Below are 21,659 nucleotides of genomic sequence, written 5' to 3'. Positions count from 1 at the left end.
ATTTTATCATCTTTTATTTTTAAGGTGGAGAGTTTTAAATAATGAACAAGAAAACCATGCATTAATAGGGAACAAAAAATTAAACAAAATGGCCATCGAAATGCGACTGATTGCTTTCTTCGTTTCTGTATTCGGATGAAAGGGATATTCTCGTACTGCGAAGCACGTGACTTGGACTTCGCCTGGCTATTGTGTCGATGAAAGACATCGTTTTGTCAATGCCCACAAGGTAGGTCGGTATTTCGCCACGTCCCTTCACGTAGGTTAAGCCGCGATAATTGCATTTAATGCCAAAATCCTTAAGAATTGTTGCTGACTCCTCGGTGACCTGGATGTTATCCGGCAGGCCGGTGGACTGCATTCGCGAGGCCATGTTCACAGCATCACCCCAGATGTCATAGTGTGGCTGGGAGGCACCCACAATACCGGCCATCACCTCACCGCTGGACAAGCCAATGGTGATCGATCCGTTGCAGACGCTTATCTTGTCGTGGATATTGATGTGACTGTTTTTGCATTTGGACAGTGTGCGCATCATATCAAGTGCAAACGAGGCTAGAACGAATACCACCTCATCCATGTCGTCGTCCTCCGAATCAAGCGGTAGGGACAAATACTGTCCCCTGCTTGCAGACACTAAAATGCAAAGGATTTTAATTTTTTTTGAAATAAAGGCTATCAAGAAATAAAAGATACTTTTTAGATTCGAAACCCGAGTCTTAAAGCTGACCGATCCCGCAAAGTTAAGGTCTAGCCCGCAAGCAGCCATGTATGTGCATCCAACAACCTTGATCTTCTCAACCACGTAGTATTCCTTGTAGTAAAGTAGCTGTTTTAAATGTCATAAATCAAAAAAATAATTTTTGGTTATTAACATGCAGAATAACGTTGAAAAAATTAGAAAATACTATATATTAATCATACCAACATATCGAATTCGGTAATAATGTCGTTCAGTATTCGCAAGTTCTTTAAGTCCATTTGAAAATTCATTAACATAGCAAACATGACTGAAACCATCTGATAATTTTCATAGTACAATTCATGTTTAGCTAATGAATTAAGATAGACCTTTACTGTAAAAGGACGAACGAGAAATACGTTATGAAGGAAGACTATTTTTCAAAGAAATGAAAGCTAACTTTGGGTGGAGCCAAAGTTTATAATGAATAGTAAGATATATCGGATACAGTTGGCCGATCCCTATGAGATAATATTATCAAAATAATTTCTATAAAATAATAACGTGAACATTGAAAAGAATCCCAACTCTCTATCTTAAAATTCACAGTTTTCATATCACTGATCATTCAGTTATGTCTATATCTTATATAAATAAAGATATTCGACTCAAATACTTTAAGATTTCAAGTTTTATTTTATTAGCATTTGGTTTGTTTTCCAGATATTAAAATAACGAATTTAAATTATTTTTTGTTCAACTGCAATAAATATTAATGCAACAAGATTTTATAAATTTTATATTCTGAAAAATTCTGAAATTCAAAATGTGTGCTCCTTAAAATAAAATTCCAACGAAAAGGCAAGAGAAATCTTTGAAGTGGGAATGAATTATAACCGTACATGAACAAAATATAAAATAAAAATCAAAATTGCAGTTGATAACATAATAAAGTTAATAATAAGCACTACCCTTCTCGACGGGGGCTAAGAATTAATTTTAGATGCCACTTTATTCGTTAAATATTCGTAGCATACGTTTAAGATTCCGAACTCCGAATTACTTACCGACGTGTTCAGGCAAAATATTATGGAGAAGAATGGTGATCGATTGGTTTGTTAAAGCGGCATCTTTTTGTTTCTTAATAAGGTCCTGTCGCCATCTAAAAACGATGAGGATTATTTAGAATTAATCTAAGGTTGAGTCGAGCTCAGAACTTACTTAAAGTTTACTTTGCTGGCGAAGGTGTTCATTCGCTCTTTCTGGTACACAGTTATCATGGTGACCAGAATTTGCAGGGTGTGGGCATATTCCGCAGGAAGGGAAGGACTTGAGGAATAGCTATGGTGGAAGAAAAACGCCAGGTGAAGGTTAATCAATAATATGTATCCGACGGACATTATAATTGCAACGACTGTCTTTATTGGCAAGGGAATGTTCGTGAAAGTAAAGGCCATGCAAATAATTATGGACATCATATTGGTGATCACCCATGGGTGAAAGCATTCATTCTGTGGCGCCTCATAGTGAAAGATTTTTTTCTCAATTTCACCCAGAATGTAGCTGTTTGCATCGCATAAAATCTGAAAAAAAAGGAATACAAAATTTACCATGCAATATCGTATCAGGAATGGTAGCACCACTCCTTCCACAGATTTTCCACATACCATAATCAAAGCAATGATGGTTCCCTGGGAAATTTCAATAAATAAGTAAATTAAAATACGAATCTCTATGCTGATCTGAATTTTTTTGAGCAAGTAGAACATAAAACAGCTGAACCTGTTATAAATCGGGTTAGCTTTGGATTTAACGTGATTTTTGAACCAGCAGATCTTCTTGTACCAGACAATAAAAGTCAAACCCACGAAGATGAGCATTACCGTGGTACTTAGCACACTGACATATACGTGATTTTTGGTGTCAGCAACTAGTTGAAGAATTGAACAAAAGCAGCTAATTAAAAAGGCTAGCATTATACTGTACTTAAATATGTAGTCCCTTTGAGTTATGAACAAATTCTCCATGTCTTTGTCTCTGTATTTCAGACACAGGAAGGATATATTTGGCGAACTAGAATCAAGTTCATTCTGGTCAAACCTATTAAATAGAGCGTGTTAAGATTGCTCATAAACTATAGCATAAAACAGGATGCTAAAAAAAAACGTACCTCCAACGAAATACGGGCATTTTTTGAAATTCCTTGTAAAGCTCTTGCTTAAACAAAGTTTGTAAAGCTTCGTCTTTATCTGACGATTGTGACCCAAGCCGTGAAAAGGAGTAAATACTAGCAGAGGGCTCCGGTTGTGTATCGTGTAGACTCATATTGTTCGATCTGAGTATATAGCTTTGCACATCATGCTTTATAAATAAGGGATGTTCCGCCGCCCAAGATGGAGCCGGCTCAATAGCAAATTCGTCCTCATCTATGTAACTTAAGGTTCGGCTACTGACGTGAACACAACCAGGCAGTCCAGTCGATTCTAAAACATTGGCAATAGTTACATCAGTTCCTACAAATATATTAAATTCCCAATGGCAAATGAAAAAATATGATCTAGGATAAATCTCACCCCAAATGTCTAACTGCAGCTTAGCCTCGCCAAGCACACCTGCGAAAATACTTCCGGAATTGACACCAATGCGCATATTAATATCCACGCCATATATTTCCCTAAAAAATGGGGAAAAAATTAGATAAGTTTGTAAAAAAAAATGTGTCTCTCCTATATAGAATAAACGTAAAAAACTATTTTTCCAAATATTACCGAACTTCTTGAATATGGGAGATCATGGCGAATCCAAGGTCCACACAATTTTTCGCGTGATCAGGATCAGCTTCAGCCATTCCGGCAACGCAATAATAACAGTCGCCTAAAAACTTGATCCGCTGGACCCGGAACGTGACGGCAGCTTTGTCGAATCGCCCGTAGAGATCGTGAAGGAGATTTATAAGAGTCACCACATCAACGGTGGTGGTAAGATGCGTATAGTTGACGACATCGGCATAGAGGATGCTGACATCCGGATGGACCTGAACTGCCATAGAGCGTCTCAGGGTGATAATTGATGGCCGGGTGCCCTGATTCACCATAGTGATTCTCTTTTGAATTTCCGACTGAAGAGATATTGAGATCTGAGGAGGCAAAATGCTGTCGACAAGACTCTTTTCGTGCCACCTGGCGTTCCGAAGCCTTAGTTCCTCCTTTACATATTGATAACGGTCCAGGAATGAGGATCGGACTATCATATTTGTAGTTATGCGATAAAAAATGCCCACTAGGTTGAGGCACAAATAGTGGGAGGCATCCGCCACCACACTTCCGTCCGGAAGTTGCTCAGGACTCATACACATAACATAGTAAATTATGTATACGACGGCTGCTACCGTTCCCAGCGCTATGGACGACCAAACTGAAGGTACCGGCAGATACATGTATATCACAAATACAATGTATACGTCATAGAAGGAGGCCACTACCATTTCCGTGCTCGGATCGTAGTGAATGGCTGCAGTGAGTTTGTCTAAAAGTTTTAATATTTGAAAACTTTGTCAGTTGCATTGGAAATGTTGACCTACCCGCAGAAAGTAAAATTATAGCGGCTAATGACGAACTTAATAACATTACCCAATTGTGTCGTTCCACAAACTGTTCACAGAAATTGACACTTAAAACGGCCAAAAGAAATACCCCACATCCAAAATATACGACGACATCAAAGTAGATCAGATCCTTTATCTAGAAAATTAAATTAACAAAAGCTTCGTTAATATATAAAATATGAAAAATAATTTTTTCTTACTTCGGCAAACACAAGGATTAACAAGCAATGGCCTATGGTGACCAATATATGAAGCACGAAGAAGATGCTCAGGTAACTTCTCCACAGGCGTATCTGATACAATTTAAGATCTTTAGACAATCCCACTTCTTTGATTTTTTTCTGCAAATAACAAATTTTTAAGTTTCAGTTTGGTTTTAAATCGAATACTACCTTTAGATAAAACGGATCCCACATACGTTCTTTGACATAATTAAGATGGCACTGTCTCTTACACGGCCCAGCGTTTATTACGGCACGTTTTCTTTTGGGATACATTTTTTTATTTTTTTTTTAATTCTCTGTGCTGCTTCTGATTTCGTAAATCTGAACTTTTTGAGTTGAAACGCAAAACCAAGCGACTACTCGAGCCACTCATTGATTGGCGCAAATAATTTAAAACGTCAAAATCGAAATTGTACCAATATATTCTTTTTTTATCAGGCGAATGGAAATGGGTTTTTAGCGGTAAGCTTTTGTCAGCTTTTGCTGTTGAGGTGAGTTTTTCAACTCGATTTTAATTATTATTTTTATAATTAGAAAGGAGAAAATATAGCTTATATTAAGTTTTGTAACGCCTTTTTTTTTAATTATATTTGTGCTGTATGGTCTGTCTGCAAAAAAATCTATCGATGAACTTCATATTATTGAATCTATCGATAGTTCTATCTATTGGTTTCATGCTCTGATACGATTACGATATACGACAGCGACGGGTGAAAAAAGAAAGAATTCCACTAATTGCAAAGCAGAATATCCAAATTGAAGAAATTTAACATGGAAGTGGAAAGCCCCGAGCACACCCGAGAGTTCGCTGAGGTGGACATAAACAATGGGGACAACGGAGTTGAGTCCTCCGACGAGGAGGAGGAAGTGCCTGCTCCCGGTAGCATAACTTTGGCTGGAAACGACACCGATCTTTTCGTGTCGGCCATGAGCCCCAGCAGCATTGAACATGTAAGTGCGGGCCACCCAGCAGGACGTAAACTTAAATTGGCTCAAATTTTGAGGCGGCGCCTGCTTCATCTGTTCTCTTTATTATCAATAACGACTGTTGCTTTTGCTTTGTTTGGATCGTCGACGTCATAAGTGCCGCCCACTGTTGCTCACAGTGGAGTGTAGTGAGCAATGTGTACATTCTGTGTTCATTAGCTGCTAGATTTAATCGAAGAACAACTTATTCTCTTCCAGCCACTGCAAGAGGTCCTAACCGACGATGGGGACTATTTCATTAACATTGTTGTGTCGGACCCGCAGAAAATCGGTGATGGGATGGGCTCCTATTTAGCATACAAGTGAGTCAATTTCCCTTATCGCGGTGCAATGCATGATAGCAAAATACGATCCACTTATCTAGGGTGACGACCAAGACAAACATTCCAAAATTCAAACGCTCCGAGTTCAGCACCCTACGGCGCTTTAGCGATTTCTTAGGCATCCACGACCTTTTGGTGGGCAAGTATATGCGACAGGGTCGAATCATTCCGCCGGCTCCGTCCAAGAATATTATCGGCAGCACCAAGGTGAAAATTAGTCCGCAGCAAAGCGAGCCGGGCACACCAATGAACCAGGAGTGGGTCGAAATACGGCGGGCAGCTTTAGAAAGGTTTGTCCACCGGACCGCCCAGCATCCTATTCTTCGCGTTGATTTGGACTTTATGAATTTCCTGGAGAGCGACCAGGAACTACCACGTGCCGTCAATACTTCGGCTCTGAGTGGAGCCGGGGTTATTAGACTATTTAACAAAGTTGGTGAGACGGTGAACAAGATAACGTACAAAATGGACGAGAATGATCCTTGGTTCGACGATAAAATCACTGAAGTGGAGAGCCTGGACGCCCACCTACAGAAACTGCACAATGCTATGAAGTCGCTGGTCACTTCGCGCCGCGAATTATCGGCTCTGACGGGCCTGGTGGCAAAATCGGCCGCTATGTTGAGCACATGCGAGGAGCACACAGGACTGTCGCGAGCTTTATCTAACCTAGCCGATTTAGAGGAGAAGATTGAGCTGTTACGTTCTGAACAAGGCAACTCTGACTTCTTCATTCTCGCTGAGTTCATTAAGGATTACCTCGGCCTGTTCGGAGCCATTAAGTGCATTTTTCACGAACGCGTTAAGGCTTTTCAAAATTGGCAGTATGCACAAATGCAGTTGTCCAAGCGACGCGAAAACCGCGGTCGGTTTGAGCTTGCTAATCGGGCGGACAAGCTAGACCAGGCCCAGCAAGAAGTCGACGAAGTGAGTGTTTCAAATTCCATTCACAAAATTCCATTTCATAAAATGTTTACCTAATATTGATTCTATTTTTCGATTCCAGTGGCAGGGAAAAGTGCAAAGATGCCAGCAGCAATTCGACGATATTTCAGCAGAAATAAAGCGTGAAATGGAACGTTTTGAATTGACCAGAGTTAAAGACTTTAAAGCTAATATTATCAAGTATATAGAAGACCAAATGGCGCATCAGCAGCAGGTAGATATACCTTATAATCAAATCTTTATAAGTTACTGAGCCATTTTTCATTTTAGATTGTTAGCTACTGGGAGGCATTTGCGCCATATGCCCGTGAAATCGTTTAAATTAAACTGTATTACATTCTTCTCTTAATGCATTTCCAAAAGTTTTGAAAATCTAACAGCTATACGCGCCATGAATACTTATTCAGCGGGACCAAAATTCCTTTTTGATCTGAAAATCTGGAGCTTTTAATTCGCAGTCAGCAATATTTATCTCATCATTTGGCACTGCTGTTCGCATTTCAATGAAATTGGTTTCAATTCCTCAAAAGCATGAAAAAGTTGAACTTTATCGTTGCATTCTACCAAGCGTATATCTCTTTATTTGTTTACAGCAATTATTATCATGACTTTTATACATTCTAGGAAAAATTGAAGATATATATGAGAACGTCTAAAAGTTTCTCATTCTTTACATGTATTCGGTATTATCTAAAACAAAAGGCAATGTGGATCTTATAGTTATACTTATGAAATCAAAGAAGACTCATTGGCCATTTCCAAATTGAAGTTATGCCATTATAAATGGGGAAAACTCCTTTTCTTGTTTATTGTTGGTATATTTATGTATTAATATATATATATATTTCTATTAAACATTTTGTATCATGACAATGAGTGCATTTTCAAGAATAAATTTGTAAATATGTATAGATGTAAATAGTTATGATCGTTTCCTTTCAACAACGACCCCAGATGGCTCCATATCTTTATGTAAATACGAACCCAATTTATCATTGTTTCTGGATAATATATTTTTTTTTAATTTGGAAACATCTAAAATTTAAAATTGAAAAGCAGCATAATAAAAGATTAATGCAGAAGGACAATATACATCTTTAAACTGGTTAATTTGGTTTTAATTAATTTGTTTAATGTATATATTTTTATATCATTTCATTTTTATTAATTTTTTGTGTAATGTTTTTTTTGAGTATTGATGAATTGAAATACAAAATTTCAAATGGCGCGGGTAAGTATCGCACACAGGGTGTCACGAAACACGAACACGGTTTATGTCCATCACTACTTTAAACAGCAAATGGAAAGAAGAAGTGTTTAGTCATTTTCGTCATTTTGTTTCTGGAGTTTTCCAAAAAACAGCTATATAAGATTCCATATTCTGACTCTCCCGAATAGTTACGAAAAATAATCAAACATGGAGTTTCCCCATTTGGGACAACACTGCAGCGAGCCATCATGCAACCTATTAGGTGAGTCGCAACAACCAACAGGAAGCAGTCGCCAGCGAACAATAACTAATTGAATTAATTTCATGGCATTTCATTCATATTCAGATTTTTTACCAGTAAAGTGTGATTCATGTGATAAAGTCTTTTGCGCCTCGCACTACAACTACGAGCGCCACAGCTGCCCAGGAGCCCACAGGAAGAATGTCCAGGTGCCCATCTGCCCACTTTGTCGTGAGCCCGTGCCAACCCCTCCGGGCGTACAGCCCGACGTCACAGTGGGTCAGCACATCGACCAGCAGTGTAAGTCGGAAAGCAAGAAGATCTACACCAATCGTTGCCACGCAAAGGGATGCAAGCGCAAAGAACTGGTTCCGGTCAAGTGCTCGCAGTGCCACCTCAACTTCTGCCTACGACATCGCCACACCAGCGATCATGACTGCCAGCCTGCCAGCAAGCAGGCGCCACCAACTGCATCTTTAAGTGGAGCATGGCAGTCCATATTCAAGACCTCAGGATCGGACACACGATCCATGGCTGCTCAGGCGGCGGAAAGGCGCCGGCAGACCAAACCAACCAATAGTTCTACCAACTCGAATCCCAGACCACAGGCCACACAAGTACAAAATATTCAGGGCAATATGGTAAGTTTTTCAATCCAAAAAATAGTTGATAAAACTAATTGAGGCCACTTTTCAGAGTGAAGACGAGGCACTGGCACGAGCTCTTGCTTTATCGATTATGGAACAGGATGAAGCAGCAGGTCTTAATCGCCAGTCAGGAGCTGCCAACTCCCAGCAAGTAACAGTGGGTGGCGGCGACAGCCAGCAGGGAACTGCCAAGGACAAGTGCCTGTTGTCCTAGTCCCTAAAAGGATTCTGCACTTTCAAACATATCCATCACTTGACCAGCAGCTAAGAATCTGCCAAACTAATTTATGTTAATTCCTCAACTTGCAACTGTTATCGTAAAATTTGTTGGTAATTTACTTCGACTTCGTCACATTCTAAGTGGTTTAGCAAAAATAAATCAATGTTAACTATACAAACTTTTTTTTTGGAAAGGATAGAGTTAATTCCAATTAGGGAAACCGATGCATAACTCTAGGCATAAATATGGTACAAGGTAAATAGATAACTTATGTTGGATACATTGCAAATTAGTCGGAATTGGCCTGCGAGGGATTTTCTCCTTTTAGTATCTCATTAATCTTCTTCGCTGAAGGACCTTCGGCTGGCACTACCTCGATTTGGGCCTGCGGTTCCTCCACCTTTGGCTCTTCCACCAAGTCCGATTTGTGGGAAATTTGTGAACTCAGTTTCCTGCCTTCAACTGAGGATGATGTGCTAATCTTCCGGGCTGCTGCTGCAAAACTAGCCACTCCCTCGGCTGCTAAAATACTGGCGCTTGAAAGTAAGATTGAGACCTGCTCGGCCGACGGACAGCTGGTGATGATCATATCATCGGTAGAATAGCCATTCGTGGTGAGAAGTTGCTCCAGCTTTACAAACGACTGAATGATATTGTTCTGAAAAAAGAGTCACAAATACAATAAAAGCTGATATAGCAGTTAAAGCATATCTTACGCGAATAGGTCGGAATATAATAAATTCCGTATCACGATTGCTTAAATAGAGTTGCATAGCGCGTTGTAGCACCGATAACTTGGCCTTGATCAGGCGCTGTGTTTCCTGGATAATGCTACTTATCTGCTGGGGACTTGCCCAGGGGCTTTGTCTCAAAGCATAATTGCCCTTGTTAGGCTCTGATGACGGAGTCGTTGTGGCTGGCGTTGATTGAGCTAGTAGCCCTTGGGCTTTTTCCAGAAAAACGACAAGCGGACCTGCCAGCATGATCACAGCATCTTTGATGTACCTTTCGCACACTGTCTTGAGCTGGCGATCAACTTCCTTCCGCGAATCCAGCAGATGTTCCTTAATCTGTGGCGTCCCCTCTAGCAGAAATTCCAACAAAGCATTATTGCTGCCCATGGAGAAGAGCTGTTTCCGTTTCTGCAGTAACCCAAAGGCGGCTGTCTTTACTTTGCTAAAATCCAGGGAGGTTTCCTTCACCGTAAAGTCGACTCTAAACGGGGCTATTTGTTCCCGCAGGATAAGCAAGTGCTTGATCTCGAAAAGTTCACCATCTATGGGCGTTTTCGTGGCAGATATTTTGCCACCTGCATGGGAAACGCTCTGAATGCAGAGTTTGAGCGCCTCCTGGGAAAGTCCCTGGAATATGGGCCGATCCACACAGCGATAGAGTCTCGAAAGGCAAACCAATGTCCGTCGCACTGTGGGATACCACATACCATGTAGATCGGCTGGGGAATCTGTGAACAAAAATCAGATAAATATATTTATGTTTATACATAAAAGTTCCTCTAAAGACATACTCATTTGCTTCACTCTATAGGCGGTGTCGACACTCTCCGTCTCCACAACACTCGACACAGTAGATATCATGGAGGCACGCGAATCAGAGCGACGCAATGGTGCAGGCTCTTGCAATGACAGGGCAATGCTCTATATTAAGGAAAAGAACCATGAAGTAAATTCCAAGCTAGTGCCACGCCAAATACACTTACCTCCATCATCTCCAGCTTTTCGGGATACGCCAAGTCTCCTGCAGAGGGATTAAAGTTTTGTATATCTGATTGAAGATACAAATGGGCTCTGAACACCAAACGCTCCTGCACATCCTGCAATAGTTGATGGGCAATAGTGGCAAAGGCCTCCAAAGCAGCAGCTGTAGAATACAATGCATTTAAATATCAATTAGAAAAAAAAAGAAATTAATACTCTTACGATTCTGCTGGACATGTTCTTCCAACATTTCTATGCGAAGGATGGAACAGATCTCCGCCAAGGTTTCCAAGTGGTTTATGTGTATTATAAATGGGCGCATTGTATCGTACAGAATAGTGCACAATCCCTCTAGGTAAACCCTAAAAAAGTTTTAGCGTTAAATACAATGTGAAATTCACATATTTTAAACAACTAACGTTAAATGAGGAGCTCCAGTGCTAAAAAACTGGTAGTACAAGCGCTGCTCATCCTGACAGACATGCACCAGGAAGGCACAAGCACTACGAGTCAGAGAACAGTGATCTCCCTTGTGAAGTTCTTTAACGTTCTGGATGGACGAATTTACGGCTGGAGACATAACGCTGGCACGCTGCGCCAAATAGTGCTGTTGCAAGTCCGCCATAAGTTGACCGTATTCCTGGCTGTTCTCCACTCGCGCCTCTATAAGATGTGCCACCCGTTTCACCTTCGCGGCGGCCGTTTGATATTTTCCGTAATACAATGCAAACGCGGCATCTGGGGCTTGCAAGGCAGTGGAGGCATCTCGTATATTGTTCTTGGGATGGAGTGTAGCCTCTGTGGCCTGGTTTATCACGCTGGTCACATAGTTGCGGACTAGGCCCGATGCTTTGGCCAGGCATTGTTTGTATTTCACGTTGTAGGAGGCTGCATCCTTAAATTTGGGCTGCAAAGGAAAAGTTTACTAGATTGTAGACACGCTATATTATTGGGCTTACATTGGCTTCGATGTAGTTTAGGCAGTCGTCAATCTTATTCAGACATTCCCGGAAGGCTTCACTAGCCACAGACAGAGTTGGACTCTGAAGGCGCTGGTTGAGGAGCTCCACCTGGCTAAAGTAGTGCAGTCGTCGTTGAATCTCGTTGCTCAGCTCCTGGAGCTTCTCCTGTTCCTCGATCAGCTGCTCGCTGGCCATGTTTAGGGCACTTGTCTTCTGCGATACAAAGTCATACTCGTCACAAAGGGCACCGAGGCGCTCCATGGCTACAGCGATTTGCTCTAACATATGCCCGCACTCCTCCCGCCGCTGCTCCAGCTGTTGGAGGTATCTATGGTAGTCGGCATCGCCACGTTGCTCGATTTCCGCGCTGACGTCCGCGAACCAGAGCAGGAAATCATTTGTGTTTCGCAGCCCATCATCAGGCAGCTCAATGTCCTTCACGGCTTCCGAGAAGGTGGCTCCCAAGGCCGAGGGCACTCCAGGCTGTGTCAGTGTGGTCGGGGACGGCGGCTGTAACAATAAGGTGTTTTCTTCAAAAATTGATTGTCAATCAAGATAGTTCCTCCCTTACAGTTGACCCACTACCGCGCCACAGATTGGTAAGGACATCCAAGTGCTCTTCCTGCTGGACACTCAGCGCCGCCAGAGGATCCGTTTTGGACTCCCATTGCATCAGGCGGTTTCGGATCTTCCGCAAATTCTCGTTCTCGCTTTGCGCGGTGGCGACGTCATCCATTTTTCTGTGCCGGATTCTGGAATCAAGGGAGCAGCGATAGCGATACTTTTCCGTTTGTTTACCAAAAAATTTAGCCTTTTCCAGCACTGTCACCAGTGCAGCCAAAACAAAAGACCGAAAATCTCTAGATTTTGAAATTATAAAAAACCCTTATTAACACAATTATTTTAGTTTTAAATGTTCATAAGTATACGTACAAGATTAATTGTTTAAAAAAGTGTTTTTATTCGGAAATATGTATGAATTTTGGCTGGAAAGTAGCTAACCAATCAACAATAATTTTGTGCATAAAAATCTGACACTTAGCAGCACTGTAACGATAAAACTTTATTATTTTCCATTTCTTAAGTTCTTTTTAGCCAATAATTGTCAATAAATGGCCCCTCAGCCGGTGGTAACGGGACTGTCCCCAAAAGAGGGACCTCCCGGTACCCGCGTCATCATTCGCGGCGAGTTCCTAGGCACCCGAGTTCAAGATTTAATTGGTAGGCGGAGTCCCTATGATTTGTTTGGATGTTTACTCATTTTCCTTCACATTTAAGGCCTGAAGATTTGCGGGTCCGACTGCTTACTGTCTGCTGAGTGGAAATCTCCCAACAAAATAATCGCCCGCACAGGTCCAGCCAAAGGAAAAGGCGACATCATAGTGACCACATTAAGTGGCGGAGTGGGGACTTCCACAGTGCAGTTCCGTGCTTATCACGAAACCATCGGTCCCCTCAAGGAGTCAGCGGTATGGATCGAGGAGTCGCCTTCGCAGAACTTCGCCTGGGGTCGACGCACTCTGGCACAGTCGGGGTTAACTCAGGAGGACCCTCTTGGCCTGTCCATTGAAGGCAACGAACAAAAGATACCCGAAGATCTGCGCGATCTCTTCCCTGACGCTTGTGGTGATCTGTCGCAGGAGAACTTTTCGCCAGCATGGTTCTTACTGGAGAATCACCTGGCCACCTCGTTTGAAGACCTCAAGGCGGGCTTGTCATACCTGAAACGAAAAGTGGAGAGCCAGAAGGAGGGACAGCTGTCCTTTCTCAAGTCCAATGCTGGATCTGTGATCGACCAACTGGACACGTTGATGAATATTCGGGATAAGCTACAAGAGGATGTCAAGTTGCATGGGAATGAACCCTTGAATATTCTGGAGGCGTCCATAGAAAGTATGTTCGAGTAAACTGACACACTTTGATTTAATGAATATTTTTTGTTTCTAGATTCCATCACCGAGTCACAGAAGATATTCACCGATGTGCTGGTCCGCAAGGAAAAAGCTGACTCCACACGCTCCGTTTTGTTTGCACTGTCCCGGCACAAGTTTCTCTTCTGCCTGCCAAACTCAGTAGATCGACGGGCAAAGGCAGGCGAATACGATATTGTGGTCAACGACTACTCTCGTGCTAAGAACCTCTTTGGCAAAACGGAAATCCCCATTTTCCGTAAAGTACTCGAAGAAGTAGACCAGAGAATTCTCTCCATACGGAAGCAACTGCACGAGAAGGTAGTGAAGATGCCGCAGAGCGTGGAACAGCAAAAGAAGCTAATCAAGGCGCTGACCAGTCTGGAGTTGCAGCAGAGCGGCACACCCATTGGCGATAAACTAAGAAATATTGATCCAGCCTGGGATGCCATCGAGGCGAGGGCCAAATACTTGGAGGCCACATTCCGGCAAACTTTTGAGCAGCATGCCAATAAGGATGCGGGTCCGCAGGAGAAATCCAAAAGCAGGGATCGAGATTCCAGCCAGGCCCCCAGCCGAGTCAACTTCTGTGAGGAACTGTGCGACATTGCCGCATCCCAACTGCCGGATCTGTGGCGCCTGGGACAGCTTTATTTCACTGGCGAGTTGCGCGGACCTCATGATCCTAAACCCGGAGATTTCAAACGGATAATTCTGAATGCGATTGAGAAATACTGTGTTTACTTGCGGGTGGCGATTCTAATAGCTGCCGACCAGCGGGCTCTCCGTCAGTCCAGCGGTCTAAACTGGCCCATTGGTTCCGCATCGGCCACTCATCAATTTCTGCCGTGGATTCCCCAGTGCCTGCGCTACACGCGGATCGCTTATGCCACACTCATAACATTGGATCTGCCCTCCGAGGCGCTTGATATAATCCAAAAACTAATCGACGAAGTGCGTCTGTTCTGCTTTTCAATAATCTTCAAGCGGGCCACAGATCGCTGCAAGAAATTGGGTAGCCAGGAGACGTGGGAAATGGGCGTAGAGGAGTACCCGGGCGCCACTCTTCTGCCAGGGGCACTCGAAGCCCTGCTCATTGAGACTTTGGACGAAGTGCAATCGGTGTGCATGCAGACAGAGTCGCGGGAGGGAAATCTCCTAGAACCTCAGTCAGATGGACAACGCGAAGTGTCCCAGCGTCTACAGGAATTTCTCTCCGCTTTCAGTGGCGTGATTGAGGAATTGGCCTTCCACTCGCACGACGAGGAAACGCCCACCCACAATGTATCCCAGCTACTGGGATTTCCGAATGCCCAGCAGCCGGATTCGGTGGCCGGGGGAGCTGGAGCCACAGTCACCTGGGAGCAGCGCATGCTCTGCTGTTTGGCCAACTTTGCCTACTGCAACAAGAGTTTCTTCCCGAAAATAGGAGACATCTTCGTGCTGTACGGCTATCCCCTGCCCACATTGGCAATCGAAACTGCCAGGTACACGGTGAATCAGTTATTTACAAATCTCTTGGAGGAATACGTGGAGCACAAGGGCGATCCCTTAGTGGGCACAATTGAGCCATCGATGTATCTGGGCCGTTTCCAATGGGATCACGAAATGGAAATCGGTCAACTACGACCATACGCCCACGAATGCTGCGATAATCTGGTCGGAGTATACTCTGAGATATACAGCATCTCCCCGGCACTGCTGCGTCCCATCCTCGAGTCCATTGTGCAGACGATATCCGAGGAACTGGCCCGCCTAATGAGCTGCGTTCAGCGGTTCAGCTTTACGGGCGCCATTCAGGCGCACGTGGACATCCGGCTGTTAAGGGATGCGCTCGAGGGCTACGTGAACGAAACAGCCAAGTGGGTTATACTACAATGTCCTCAACATTCGATCAATTAATTGATTGTCTCTTTTAGGAACTACTTCATGGAGGCCCTGGAGGCCATAAATCCGCCACTAAATGCCGAGCAGAAGCGCAAGGCCGACGAGATTCTGGAGCGAGTGAAGGGCAACATGCGACTGCAGCTGCTCTGCTTCGGAGTGAAGGACCCTTGAGCACATTCCAAAAACGCCTGTAGTCTAACTAACCCATTAATAAATAGCTTGTGATTCCCAACAATTACTGAAAAAGGGATAAACCTTTATTCGACATAAAACCGAAATGGTTCCTCTTAAATCTAACAACGAGCCTTAAATGCCCAGCGTTTTGAAGTCAAAGTCAAAGTTTTTGCCGTCGGCCTTATAGTTCTGGGCCATGGTCTTAATGGCCTGCTCCACGTCAATGTTATTGAACTGTTCCTGAATGCGCTGCTTCACGGGGTTCTCGATAGCATCCATGATTTGGTAGCGTAGCAGATTGGGCAACACGTTCACCACGAACTCCATTATGTAGTCGAGGGTGCCAGCTCCGTCGCATCTCACCTGGATATTGCCCATGTCGAATTGTAGGTCAGTGATTTGTGGCCTCTTGGTAGTGTCCAGCGACTGGCTGACACCGACAAGGGCTCGAATATGCTGGACTGTGAAATGGACATGACCGACGCGCGTCATCATACCCAGACCTACCTCCCACTGGCCGGCGCCAGTCAGCTGCTGGGTGCCCAGGTGTAGGTTCAGGGAGACGGTTTTGTTGGCCATGCCAACCGTGATGTTGCCCACGCGATAGAAGCTGGAGAGGCCGCTAATCCATGTGTTGGACAGCTGGACACTGAACACACCCATGGTGCGGTTCATGTCCTGCAGCTTGTACGGATCGTAACCCTTCTCCCGCACCATCTTGCGAGCCGTGGCGATGGCGCTGTCCAGCGGAGTGATTGAGTTGGGCAGCTTCCTGTCACCCATTGATTGCTGGATGAACTTGTCCATCTCACTGCGCAGTTGCTTGTCGGCCTCCTGCAGCATGAACGGCTTCATGGCGTCGAACACCAAGTTCGGAGCGGAGTTTACCACGCCCTGGAACACCGATCCCAAGAAGCCGAGGTTCTGAAAGTCCATAGTCATATCCGAAAACGTAATGTCGATCTTGATCCGATCCGTGGCCAGGTGTCCTTCGCGATCCACTGCCAGCAGGGCAGTCGCCTCCCCATACACATTCTTGAGGATGACGGTGAAGGGTCCGTTGGCCTTGGAGAAGAACGAGCTAAGCTGGTAGTCGCCCTTGACAGTCATTTGATCGAGTTGCAGGCCACCGTTGATCTGATCAGGAAAATGGATTACTTCATGGATCTGGATCTCTAAAGTATAATCTTTGAACTCACCTTCATTTCCTTGAAATCTGCGCTCAGCTTGTCTATGCGGAACTGGGAGGAACCATATGCCTTCACATGCTTCATATCCAGGGTGGCCATACCGAGATTCTTCTTGGCATCGGGCACCTCAATCGGATCGGCAATGGCAGCCCCTGGCAGGCCCCGAGGATCCTCCTGCTTGAAGTGATCCAGCAGGGCCTCCACCTCGGCAGCCAGACGGTTCTGACTAACCTCTATGTTGTGCTCATCGTTTGATTTCTCCACTTCCTGCTCGGCGGCTGCTCAAAGGTCAAGAATGTGGGTATTTTGTTATTTGGATTACGATCTACATCCCTTGACTAACCTTCTGACTCCTGGGAGCTAACTAAGTAACAACTGGTGGCCATCAGCCACGCGATTATTATCAGTGGCTTCATCATTCTGGGATTAGCTACAACCGGAGCTTATCAGTTTTTGTTTTTTTTTTTTTTTTGGAAAGCAGGGAAATGCGCCAGCCTCCGGACACCACTTGGCGACTTGGCGGAACAAACACGCACTGACGACTGTCGCGCTAATCAAGAGATAATGATGAGCCAGCCAGCTAGTCAGCCAGCAGGCGGCGATCCGACAATCCAGCGGGGAGCCGGGCTTATCTAAGGGCGACTCTTCTCCCGGAGCCTCCGATTAAACTCGGCCGCCGATTGAGTCCGAGCAGTTTGTCTTGAATGAGTGCCAGTTCTCGAAAGGTTGTCTCGTTTTAATCACAATAACAGGGAACAGTTCCCTGATGGAGAAAACTCAATCATTGAGTTGAAATCTTCTTCAGGGGTTTCAGTATTTTTTATTTAATTTTTTAAGGGGAAACCCTAGACATAACTTTCAAAAACTCTTTTTTTTACCATTGCCATTTTATCAAAAGTCCATTTTTTTTATTCCTTCGATTAAACCTGGATTATCTTATCTTTTAAACCATTAAAAACCATGAAAAACATGTTTAAACCATGTTTTTCATGCATTCCTCCACAAGATCACGCACCACTCCTCCATTTTCAAATGTTTTTGAAATTTGTTCAAAGAAATTTTTAATTTAAATTGTTTTTTTTTAGAAAATAAATTGTATTATTCAATAATGTTAGTAGTTTTCTTTTAATTAATTCATGAAAATGTGAAATTTTTCCGCGCTACAACTAGGGTCCCCCCCCTAATAAACTCTTATATTCCCCAATTAAAAAAAGCGTGTATTTAGTTTTTTTAATGTATGTTTATATTTTTTTTTAATATACATTGTTTATCATATGGCTTGGGGTTTCCTTCTTTTATATATTTTTTTATATTTTTATTATTAAAAAAAGTTTCACGTGCTCAAAAAAATTCATGCTCAAAAAAAGTTCCTTAATCTATTCAAAAAAAATGTTTCTTAGCCTACGAAAAAAAAGGGTTCTTAACCTATGAAAAAAAAAGGTTTTTAGGCTCACAGCAACCGCATATTTAGCAAAGCATTTCATTTAACATTTCGTTGTTAGTTAAACGAAAAAGAACATTTAAGATATGACTATTGCTTGGCCATTAATTTTGATTAATCGGCAGCTGCAGAAATTGCTTCACCACGTCCCTACTCTCTATGACTAACTTCTTATTAAATAGAAGAAAAAAAATATAGTTTTTCGCAAATCGTTTGCGTGGAGTTCAATAAAAGTCAAGGAAATCATCTGGTTGAAGAATGCTCCTAAAAGACATTAAATAATTGTTGCTTGAGAAGTGTTCGAAACAAAGAAACTACAAACTTTACGGCCAAAGAAAAATACAGAAAAAATAAGGATAATATCCAGTGTGATAATACTTTGGCATAATATGAAGATGCATCCAAATATTGGATAGAATATTAGGGGAGTTATCCCTCTTTGAGATACAAATTCATAAGATACAAGCTCCAAAGCTACCCCTCAAGGGGTACAACATCACAAAATAAATAAAATAATAAAAAAAAATACAAAAAAAAAACTGAAAAACTGGAAGAAATGAAAAAGAACTTGTATGGATGAGTCGCCTAGCTTACAAATCGTCGGAGCCAGACATTATTTCCTCGAACAGCGAGTGCGCGTTGTCAGTGGCCGACTGTCTGTCGCCAGCGGCAGGATTCTTTATGGAGCCGCCACTGACAAGCTCGTCGACCGTTTCAAGGGCTCCGAAGTTGGCTCTGCCCCGTCTCGTTCGGGCGGTGGTCCGGAATTTCTTGGCCGGCGGTTCCACAACATCTCTTTTCGTCGCCGGTGGCGGTGCTACGGGTGGAGCTGGAGGAGCAGGTGCCGGTGCCGGTGGCGGTGGTGGCGATGGCGGTGATGGCTCTGGGGATGACGGTGGCGCTGGATACAAGTATGCAAACTGAGGAATAGAACTGTTGCCATCGTTGTTCTGCAGCTGGATACATGGCCAGCCGAGCGTGGCAGGGTGCAAAGGAACGTTGTTCCTGAGAATGTTGAATCCTGCAAAGAAATAGGTATTTTTAGTCAAGTTCTAAAGGAGAATAGGTAGAGACTCACCCTGAAACTCTCCCTTCTTGTTTTGGACCAGCACCAGAGGATGTTGCGACTGCTGAAGATTGCTAAGAGGCACAAATGTCAAGCTTTCGTTAGACCCACCCGCAGCTGATTCTCCAGCTTCTTCCGACGGCTTTGCCGGTGCTTCTGGTTCAGGACCTTCCTTCACATCACCTCTTTCCGGTTCCTGCGGCTGCGCCTGCTTCGGCTCCTGTCCAGTTACCAGGGCGTCGTCTTCCTCCTCCCCATCATCGCTATCGATGAAATCGACCTTGTGGGGATTCTTGCAGGCGACGCAGTGGCAGTTGGCGCAGGAGTTGCCGGCCTTGTAGCACGGACAGCGGTTGTTGCGACACGTCATGAGCGGCTTCTTAGAATTCGATATGCCGCAGCGGCACAAGCTCTTCTCCTCCTTGCGCCCGTCTCCGCGACGCTTGCGACGATCACTGCGTGCCTCAGGGAGGGTGGCCGGCGGGTCAGGGTCTGGCACCACCACTGGCTTGGTCACTTGGGCCGGAGGCGACTGAACTGGGCTGCGGACTCGCTTCCTTGTGACGGGCACATCGACATGGGACTCCTCCTTGAGTTCATCTTTGACGACTTCGACGTCCTGTTTTATTTTCTTTGACTCGCGGACCGTTTCTTGGATCTCCTCCACGCTGGCCACCACGTGGTTCTCCGTAGTCTCCACAATTACATCCGTTTTTATCTCCACCATTGTATCGGGCTTCTCCTCCAGCCTATCGCCTTCCGCCATCTGGGAGAAGGTCCTCTTGTACCTGGTTATCTCCACTGACTCTGAAAATTCGACCGCCCCCTGCTCCAAATCGGGCACTTCCTCCGTCTGCATCTGCTCTATTTGCACCACCTGGCCAATTTGCAGATCCTGGGCCTCGAAAGGAGTGGATGCCCCCGTGGGCATAACATAGGACACGGCGAAGTTGCTGCTGCTGCTGCTGGGGAAGCTGGCCATCGAAACGGCTTGCGAGAGATCGACCTGCTCCGTCCAGGCGTGCTCGGCCGCGCTGGTCAGTATTATCTGGGCCGTGGGCATTATTTGGAGCGGGGAGAACTGACTATGCTCCCCGGTGGCAGCGGCCTCCAGCTCGATGTCACTGAGGGACAGCTGGTGCTCCTCGGGCAGATGCTGTTCGTAGGGCAGTTCCGGGGTGGTGGCCGCCGTAGTCGGTGGCGTTTCTGCCGGCAGGGACGAGGGCATGCCCTTAAGGAACGGCAGATCTGGCTGTGGGAGGAAAGTGTCCCGCATGTCGTCGTAGTTGGCCCCCTCCCGGATAAAGTCCTGGGTGCTGCTTGGCGGTAGCTTGAGACGCGGAATATGCTGCAGGAAGGGATCACCCTGACGGGCCTCCGGGAGCAAGCCGGCTAGTTGAGCAAACAGAGATGACTGCAGCAGGTGGACGCAGAGAGTCTTGTAGCAGAGTAGTTGGATGCCCATCGCCCTGTTTTCCTCGTAGGTTTTGAAGTCGGAGCACTCCTCGCACTGAGGACACGTGGGAAACAGTCGCTTTCGGCCACGCAGGCACAGCCGGCAGACATTGTGCTGACACCGCTTGCCCTTGGGGGAGTACGGATCCATGAGCAGTTGGCAGCATACCACGCAGGACAACAGGCGACGCAGTTCGCCGATCCCGGAGTTGAGTTCGTCGACGCGCCGCTTTGAGAGATTCGAGGCAGAGCGAAGGGACAGGCGAGTCACCTTCAGGTAGACCGACATAGCCGACATCGTGGCAATACACTAATGGGTGGGACTGTACACACGCCGGTGTTTGTTTACGTGAGACTCCGCGGGCCCGCCTGGATCTGGCGATTCCAGCAACAGTGGCTGCTCAGCAGCTGCGCCAATGCCTGCTCCTGGCGACCTGGCTACAGCCACAATTGACCAGCAATGCCTTTCCTTCCGACTTTAGCTACACATGCATAATTTCACTTTATTTCTCGTTTCGCAACAAAATCGAATTTTCTCACAAACGCTGGTTTCGATGCAGCTTCACTGGATTGATGCAGCTTATCGCTTATAACTATTTTTCACGTGCAAAAAAAAAAAAAAAAGTAGGGGTTTATGTTTATGTATTTTCAAGTCATGGTTAATAGAATCACTTCAATTTTATAAACTTAAAAAAAAAGGAAAAAAAAATTTACCCAAGCAACAACACGCAGAGCAGTGAATTAGTGATGTGAGTTTTACCCAACAAAAATATATT

At 44.5% G+C, this 21,659-nt stretch overlaps 7 protein-coding genes across 9 annotated transcripts; 3 read left to right on the top strand and 4 right to left on the bottom strand.

Moving 5' to 3' along the window:
* Position 1: 1 nt before the first annotated feature.
* Positions 2–5,016, bottom strand: LOC6506062 (adenylyl cyclase X E). 3 transcript variants are annotated; one of them, XM_001965063.4, is made up of 12 exons: positions 4,679–5,009; positions 4,487–4,627; positions 4,263–4,422; positions 3,451–4,207; positions 3,256–3,356; positions 2,853–3,195; positions 2,350–2,782; positions 1,904–2,265; positions 1,750–1,844; positions 925–1,076; positions 697–829; positions 2–636 (listed from the first exon to the last, which is right to left on the bottom strand). In XM_001965063.4, exons 1-12 carry the CDS (start codon positions 4,781–4,783, stop codon positions 80–82), a joined length of 3,339 nt encoding a protein of 1,112 aa, XP_001965099.2. In that variant the 5' UTR covers positions 4,784–5,009; the 3' UTR covers positions 2–79. The 3 variants fall into 3 exon arrangements, with proteins under 3 accessions (XP_001965099.2, XP_044571919.1, XP_044571918.1); XM_044715983.1 differs by lacking the exons at positions 2–636; positions 697–829; positions 925–1,076; positions 1,750–1,844; positions 1,904–2,265 and having other exon boundaries at positions 2,476–2,612; positions 2,669–2,782; positions 4,679–5,016; XM_044715984.1 differs by lacking the exons at positions 2,853–3,195; positions 3,256–3,356; positions 3,451–4,207; ... (1 more) ...; positions 4,487–4,627; positions 4,679–5,009 and having other exon boundaries at positions 2,350–2,612; positions 2,669–2,766.
* A 151-nt stretch (positions 5,017–5,167) lies between these two features.
* Positions 5,168–7,549, top strand: LOC6504256 (sorting nexin-2). Its single transcript, XM_001965062.4, has 5 exons — positions 5,168–5,461; positions 5,696–5,799; positions 5,862–6,747; positions 6,827–6,979; positions 7,036–7,549. Exons 1-5 carry the CDS (start codon positions 5,282–5,284, stop codon positions 7,084–7,086), a joined length of 1,374 nt encoding a protein of 457 aa, XP_001965098.1. The 5' UTR covers positions 5,168–5,281; the 3' UTR covers positions 7,087–7,549.
* Positions 7,550–8,095: 546 nt separating this feature from the next.
* On the top strand, positions 8,096–9,257 carry LOC6504261 (AN1-type zinc finger protein 2A). Its single transcript, XM_001965061.4, has 3 exons — positions 8,096–8,237; positions 8,322–8,857; positions 8,913–9,257. The coding sequence occupies exons 1-3, from the start codon at positions 8,183–8,185 to the stop codon at positions 9,075–9,077; spliced, it is 756 nt and encodes a 251-aa protein (XP_001965097.1). The 5' UTR covers positions 8,096–8,182; the 3' UTR covers positions 9,078–9,257.
* Positions 9,176–12,572, bottom strand: LOC6506059 (conserved oligomeric Golgi complex subunit 3). The gene is made up of 8 exons (XM_001965060.4): positions 12,332–12,572; positions 11,758–12,270; positions 11,218–11,705; positions 11,021–11,160; positions 10,801–10,961; positions 10,609–10,738; positions 9,800–10,545; positions 9,176–9,741 (listed from the first exon to the last, which is right to left on the bottom strand). The coding sequence occupies exons 1-8, from the start codon at positions 12,494–12,496 to the stop codon at positions 9,373–9,375; spliced, it is 2,712 nt and encodes a 903-aa protein (XP_001965096.1). The 5' UTR covers positions 12,497–12,572; the 3' UTR covers positions 9,176–9,372.
* A 200-nt stretch (positions 12,573–12,772) lies between these two features.
* LOC6504265 (exocyst complex component 2) lies at positions 12,773–15,792 on the top strand. Its single transcript, XM_001965059.4, has 4 exons — positions 12,773–12,981; positions 13,039–13,653; positions 13,708–15,532; positions 15,590–15,792. The coding sequence occupies exons 1-4, from the start codon at positions 12,873–12,875 to the stop codon at positions 15,726–15,728; spliced, it is 2,688 nt and encodes an 895-aa protein (XP_001965095.1). The 5' UTR covers positions 12,773–12,872; the 3' UTR covers positions 15,729–15,792.
* LOC6506056 lies at positions 15,793–17,588 on the bottom strand. The gene is made up of 3 exons (XM_001965058.4): positions 17,265–17,588; positions 16,931–17,199; positions 15,793–16,868 (listed from the first exon to the last, which is right to left on the bottom strand). Exons 1-3 carry the CDS (start codon positions 17,338–17,340, stop codon positions 15,864–15,866), a joined length of 1,350 nt encoding a protein of 449 aa, XP_001965094.1. The 5' UTR covers positions 17,341–17,588; the 3' UTR covers positions 15,793–15,863.
* A 553-nt stretch (positions 17,589–18,141) lies between these two features.
* LOC6506052 (E3 ubiquitin-protein ligase msl-2) lies at positions 18,142–21,656 on the bottom strand. Its single transcript, XM_014905049.3, has 3 exons — positions 21,598–21,656; positions 19,441–21,476; positions 18,142–19,383 (listed from the first exon to the last, which is right to left on the bottom strand). The coding sequence occupies exons 2-3, from the start codon at positions 21,179–21,181 to the stop codon at positions 18,953–18,955; spliced, it is 2,172 nt and encodes a 723-aa protein (XP_014760535.1). The 5' UTR covers positions 21,182–21,476; positions 21,598–21,656; the 3' UTR covers positions 18,142–18,952.
* Between the last annotated feature and the right edge of the window lie 3 nt (positions 21,657–21,659).

Source organism: Drosophila ananassae, chromosome 3R (genome assembly GCF_017639315.1).
Source record: "Drosophila ananassae strain 14024-0371.13 chromosome 3R, ASM1763931v2, whole genome shotgun sequence".
Lineage (NCBI taxonomy): Eukaryota > Metazoa > Arthropoda > Insecta > Diptera > Drosophilidae > Drosophila > Drosophila ananassae.
Note: the sequence above shows the minus strand (reverse complement) of the source record. Positions and strands in the feature narration are given on the sequence as shown.

Coding starts and splice junctions, on each gene's coding strand:
- LOC6506059 (XM_001965060.4), bottom strand. CDS start 12,496: ATGGATGACGTCGCCACCGCGCAAAGCGAGAACGAGAATTTGCGGAAG. Junction 11,706..11,757: donor TAAACTACATCGAAGCCAAT/GTAAGCCCAATA, acceptor TTTCCTTTGCAG/CCCAAATTTAAGGATGCAGC. Junction 10,739..10,800: donor AAAAGCTGGAGATGATGGAG/GTAAGTGTATTT, acceptor TCCTTAATATAG/AGCATTGCCCTGTCATTGCA.
- LOC6504265 (XM_001965059.4), top strand. CDS start 12,873: ATGGCCCCTCAGCCGGTGGTAACGGGACTGTCCCCAAAAGAGGGACCT. Junction 13,654..13,707: donor TCTGGAGGCGTCCATAGAAA/GTATGTTCGAGT, acceptor TTTTGTTTCTAG/ATTCCATCACCGAGTCACAG. Junction 15,533..15,589: donor TACGTGAACGAAACAGCCAA/GTGGGTTATACT, acceptor TGTCTCTTTTAG/GAACTACTTCATGGAGGCCC.
- LOC6504261 (XM_001965061.4), top strand. CDS start 8,183: ATGGAGTTTCCCCATTTGGGACAACACTGCAGCGAGCCATCATGCAAC. Junction 8,238..8,321: donor GCCATCATGCAACCTATTAG/GTGAGTCGCAAC, acceptor ATTCATATTCAG/ATTTTTTACCAGTAAAGTGT. Junction 8,858..8,912: donor AAAATATTCAGGGCAATATG/GTAAGTTTTTCA, acceptor GCCACTTTTCAG/AGTGAAGACGAGGCACTGGC.
- LOC6506056 (XM_001965058.4), bottom strand. CDS start 17,340: ATGATGAAGCCACTGATAATAATCGCGTGGCTGATGGCCACCAGTTGT. Junction 17,200..17,264: donor TAGCTCCCAGGAGTCAGAAG/GTTAGTCAAGGG, acceptor ACCTTTGAGCAG/CCGCCGAGCAGGAAGTGGAG. Junction 16,869..16,930: donor CAGATTTCAAGGAAATGAAG/GTGAGTTCAAAG, acceptor TTTCCTGATCAG/ATCAACGGTGGCCTGCAACT.
- LOC6506062 (XM_001965063.4), bottom strand. CDS start 4,783: ATGTATCCCAAAAGAAAACGTGCCGTAATAAACGCTGGGCCGTGTAAG. Junction 1,845..1,903: donor GCCAGCAAAGTAAACTTTAA/GTAAGTTCTGAG, acceptor CATCGTTTTTAG/ATGGCGACAGGACCTTATTA. Junction 1,077..1,749: donor TATTTTGCCTGAACACGTCG/GTAAGTAATTCG, acceptor GTCCTTTTACAG/TAAAGGTCTATCTTAATTCA.
- LOC6506052 (XM_014905049.3), bottom strand. CDS start 21,181: ATGTCGGCTATGTCGGTCTACCTGAAGGTGACTCGCCTGTCCCTTCGC. Junction 19,384..19,440: donor CAAGAAGGGAGAGTTTCAGG/GTGAGTCTCTAC, acceptor ATTTCTTTGCAG/GATTCAACATTCTCAGGAAC.
- LOC6504256 (XM_001965062.4), top strand. CDS start 5,282: ATGGAAGTGGAAAGCCCCGAGCACACCCGAGAGTTCGCTGAGGTGGAC. Junction 5,800..5,861: donor GGCTCCTATTTAGCATACAA/GTGAGTCAATTT, acceptor CCACTTATCTAG/GGTGACGACCAAGACAAACA. Junction 6,748..6,826: donor CCCAGCAAGAAGTCGACGAA/GTGAGTGTTTCA, acceptor TTTCGATTCCAG/TGGCAGGGAAAAGTGCAAAG.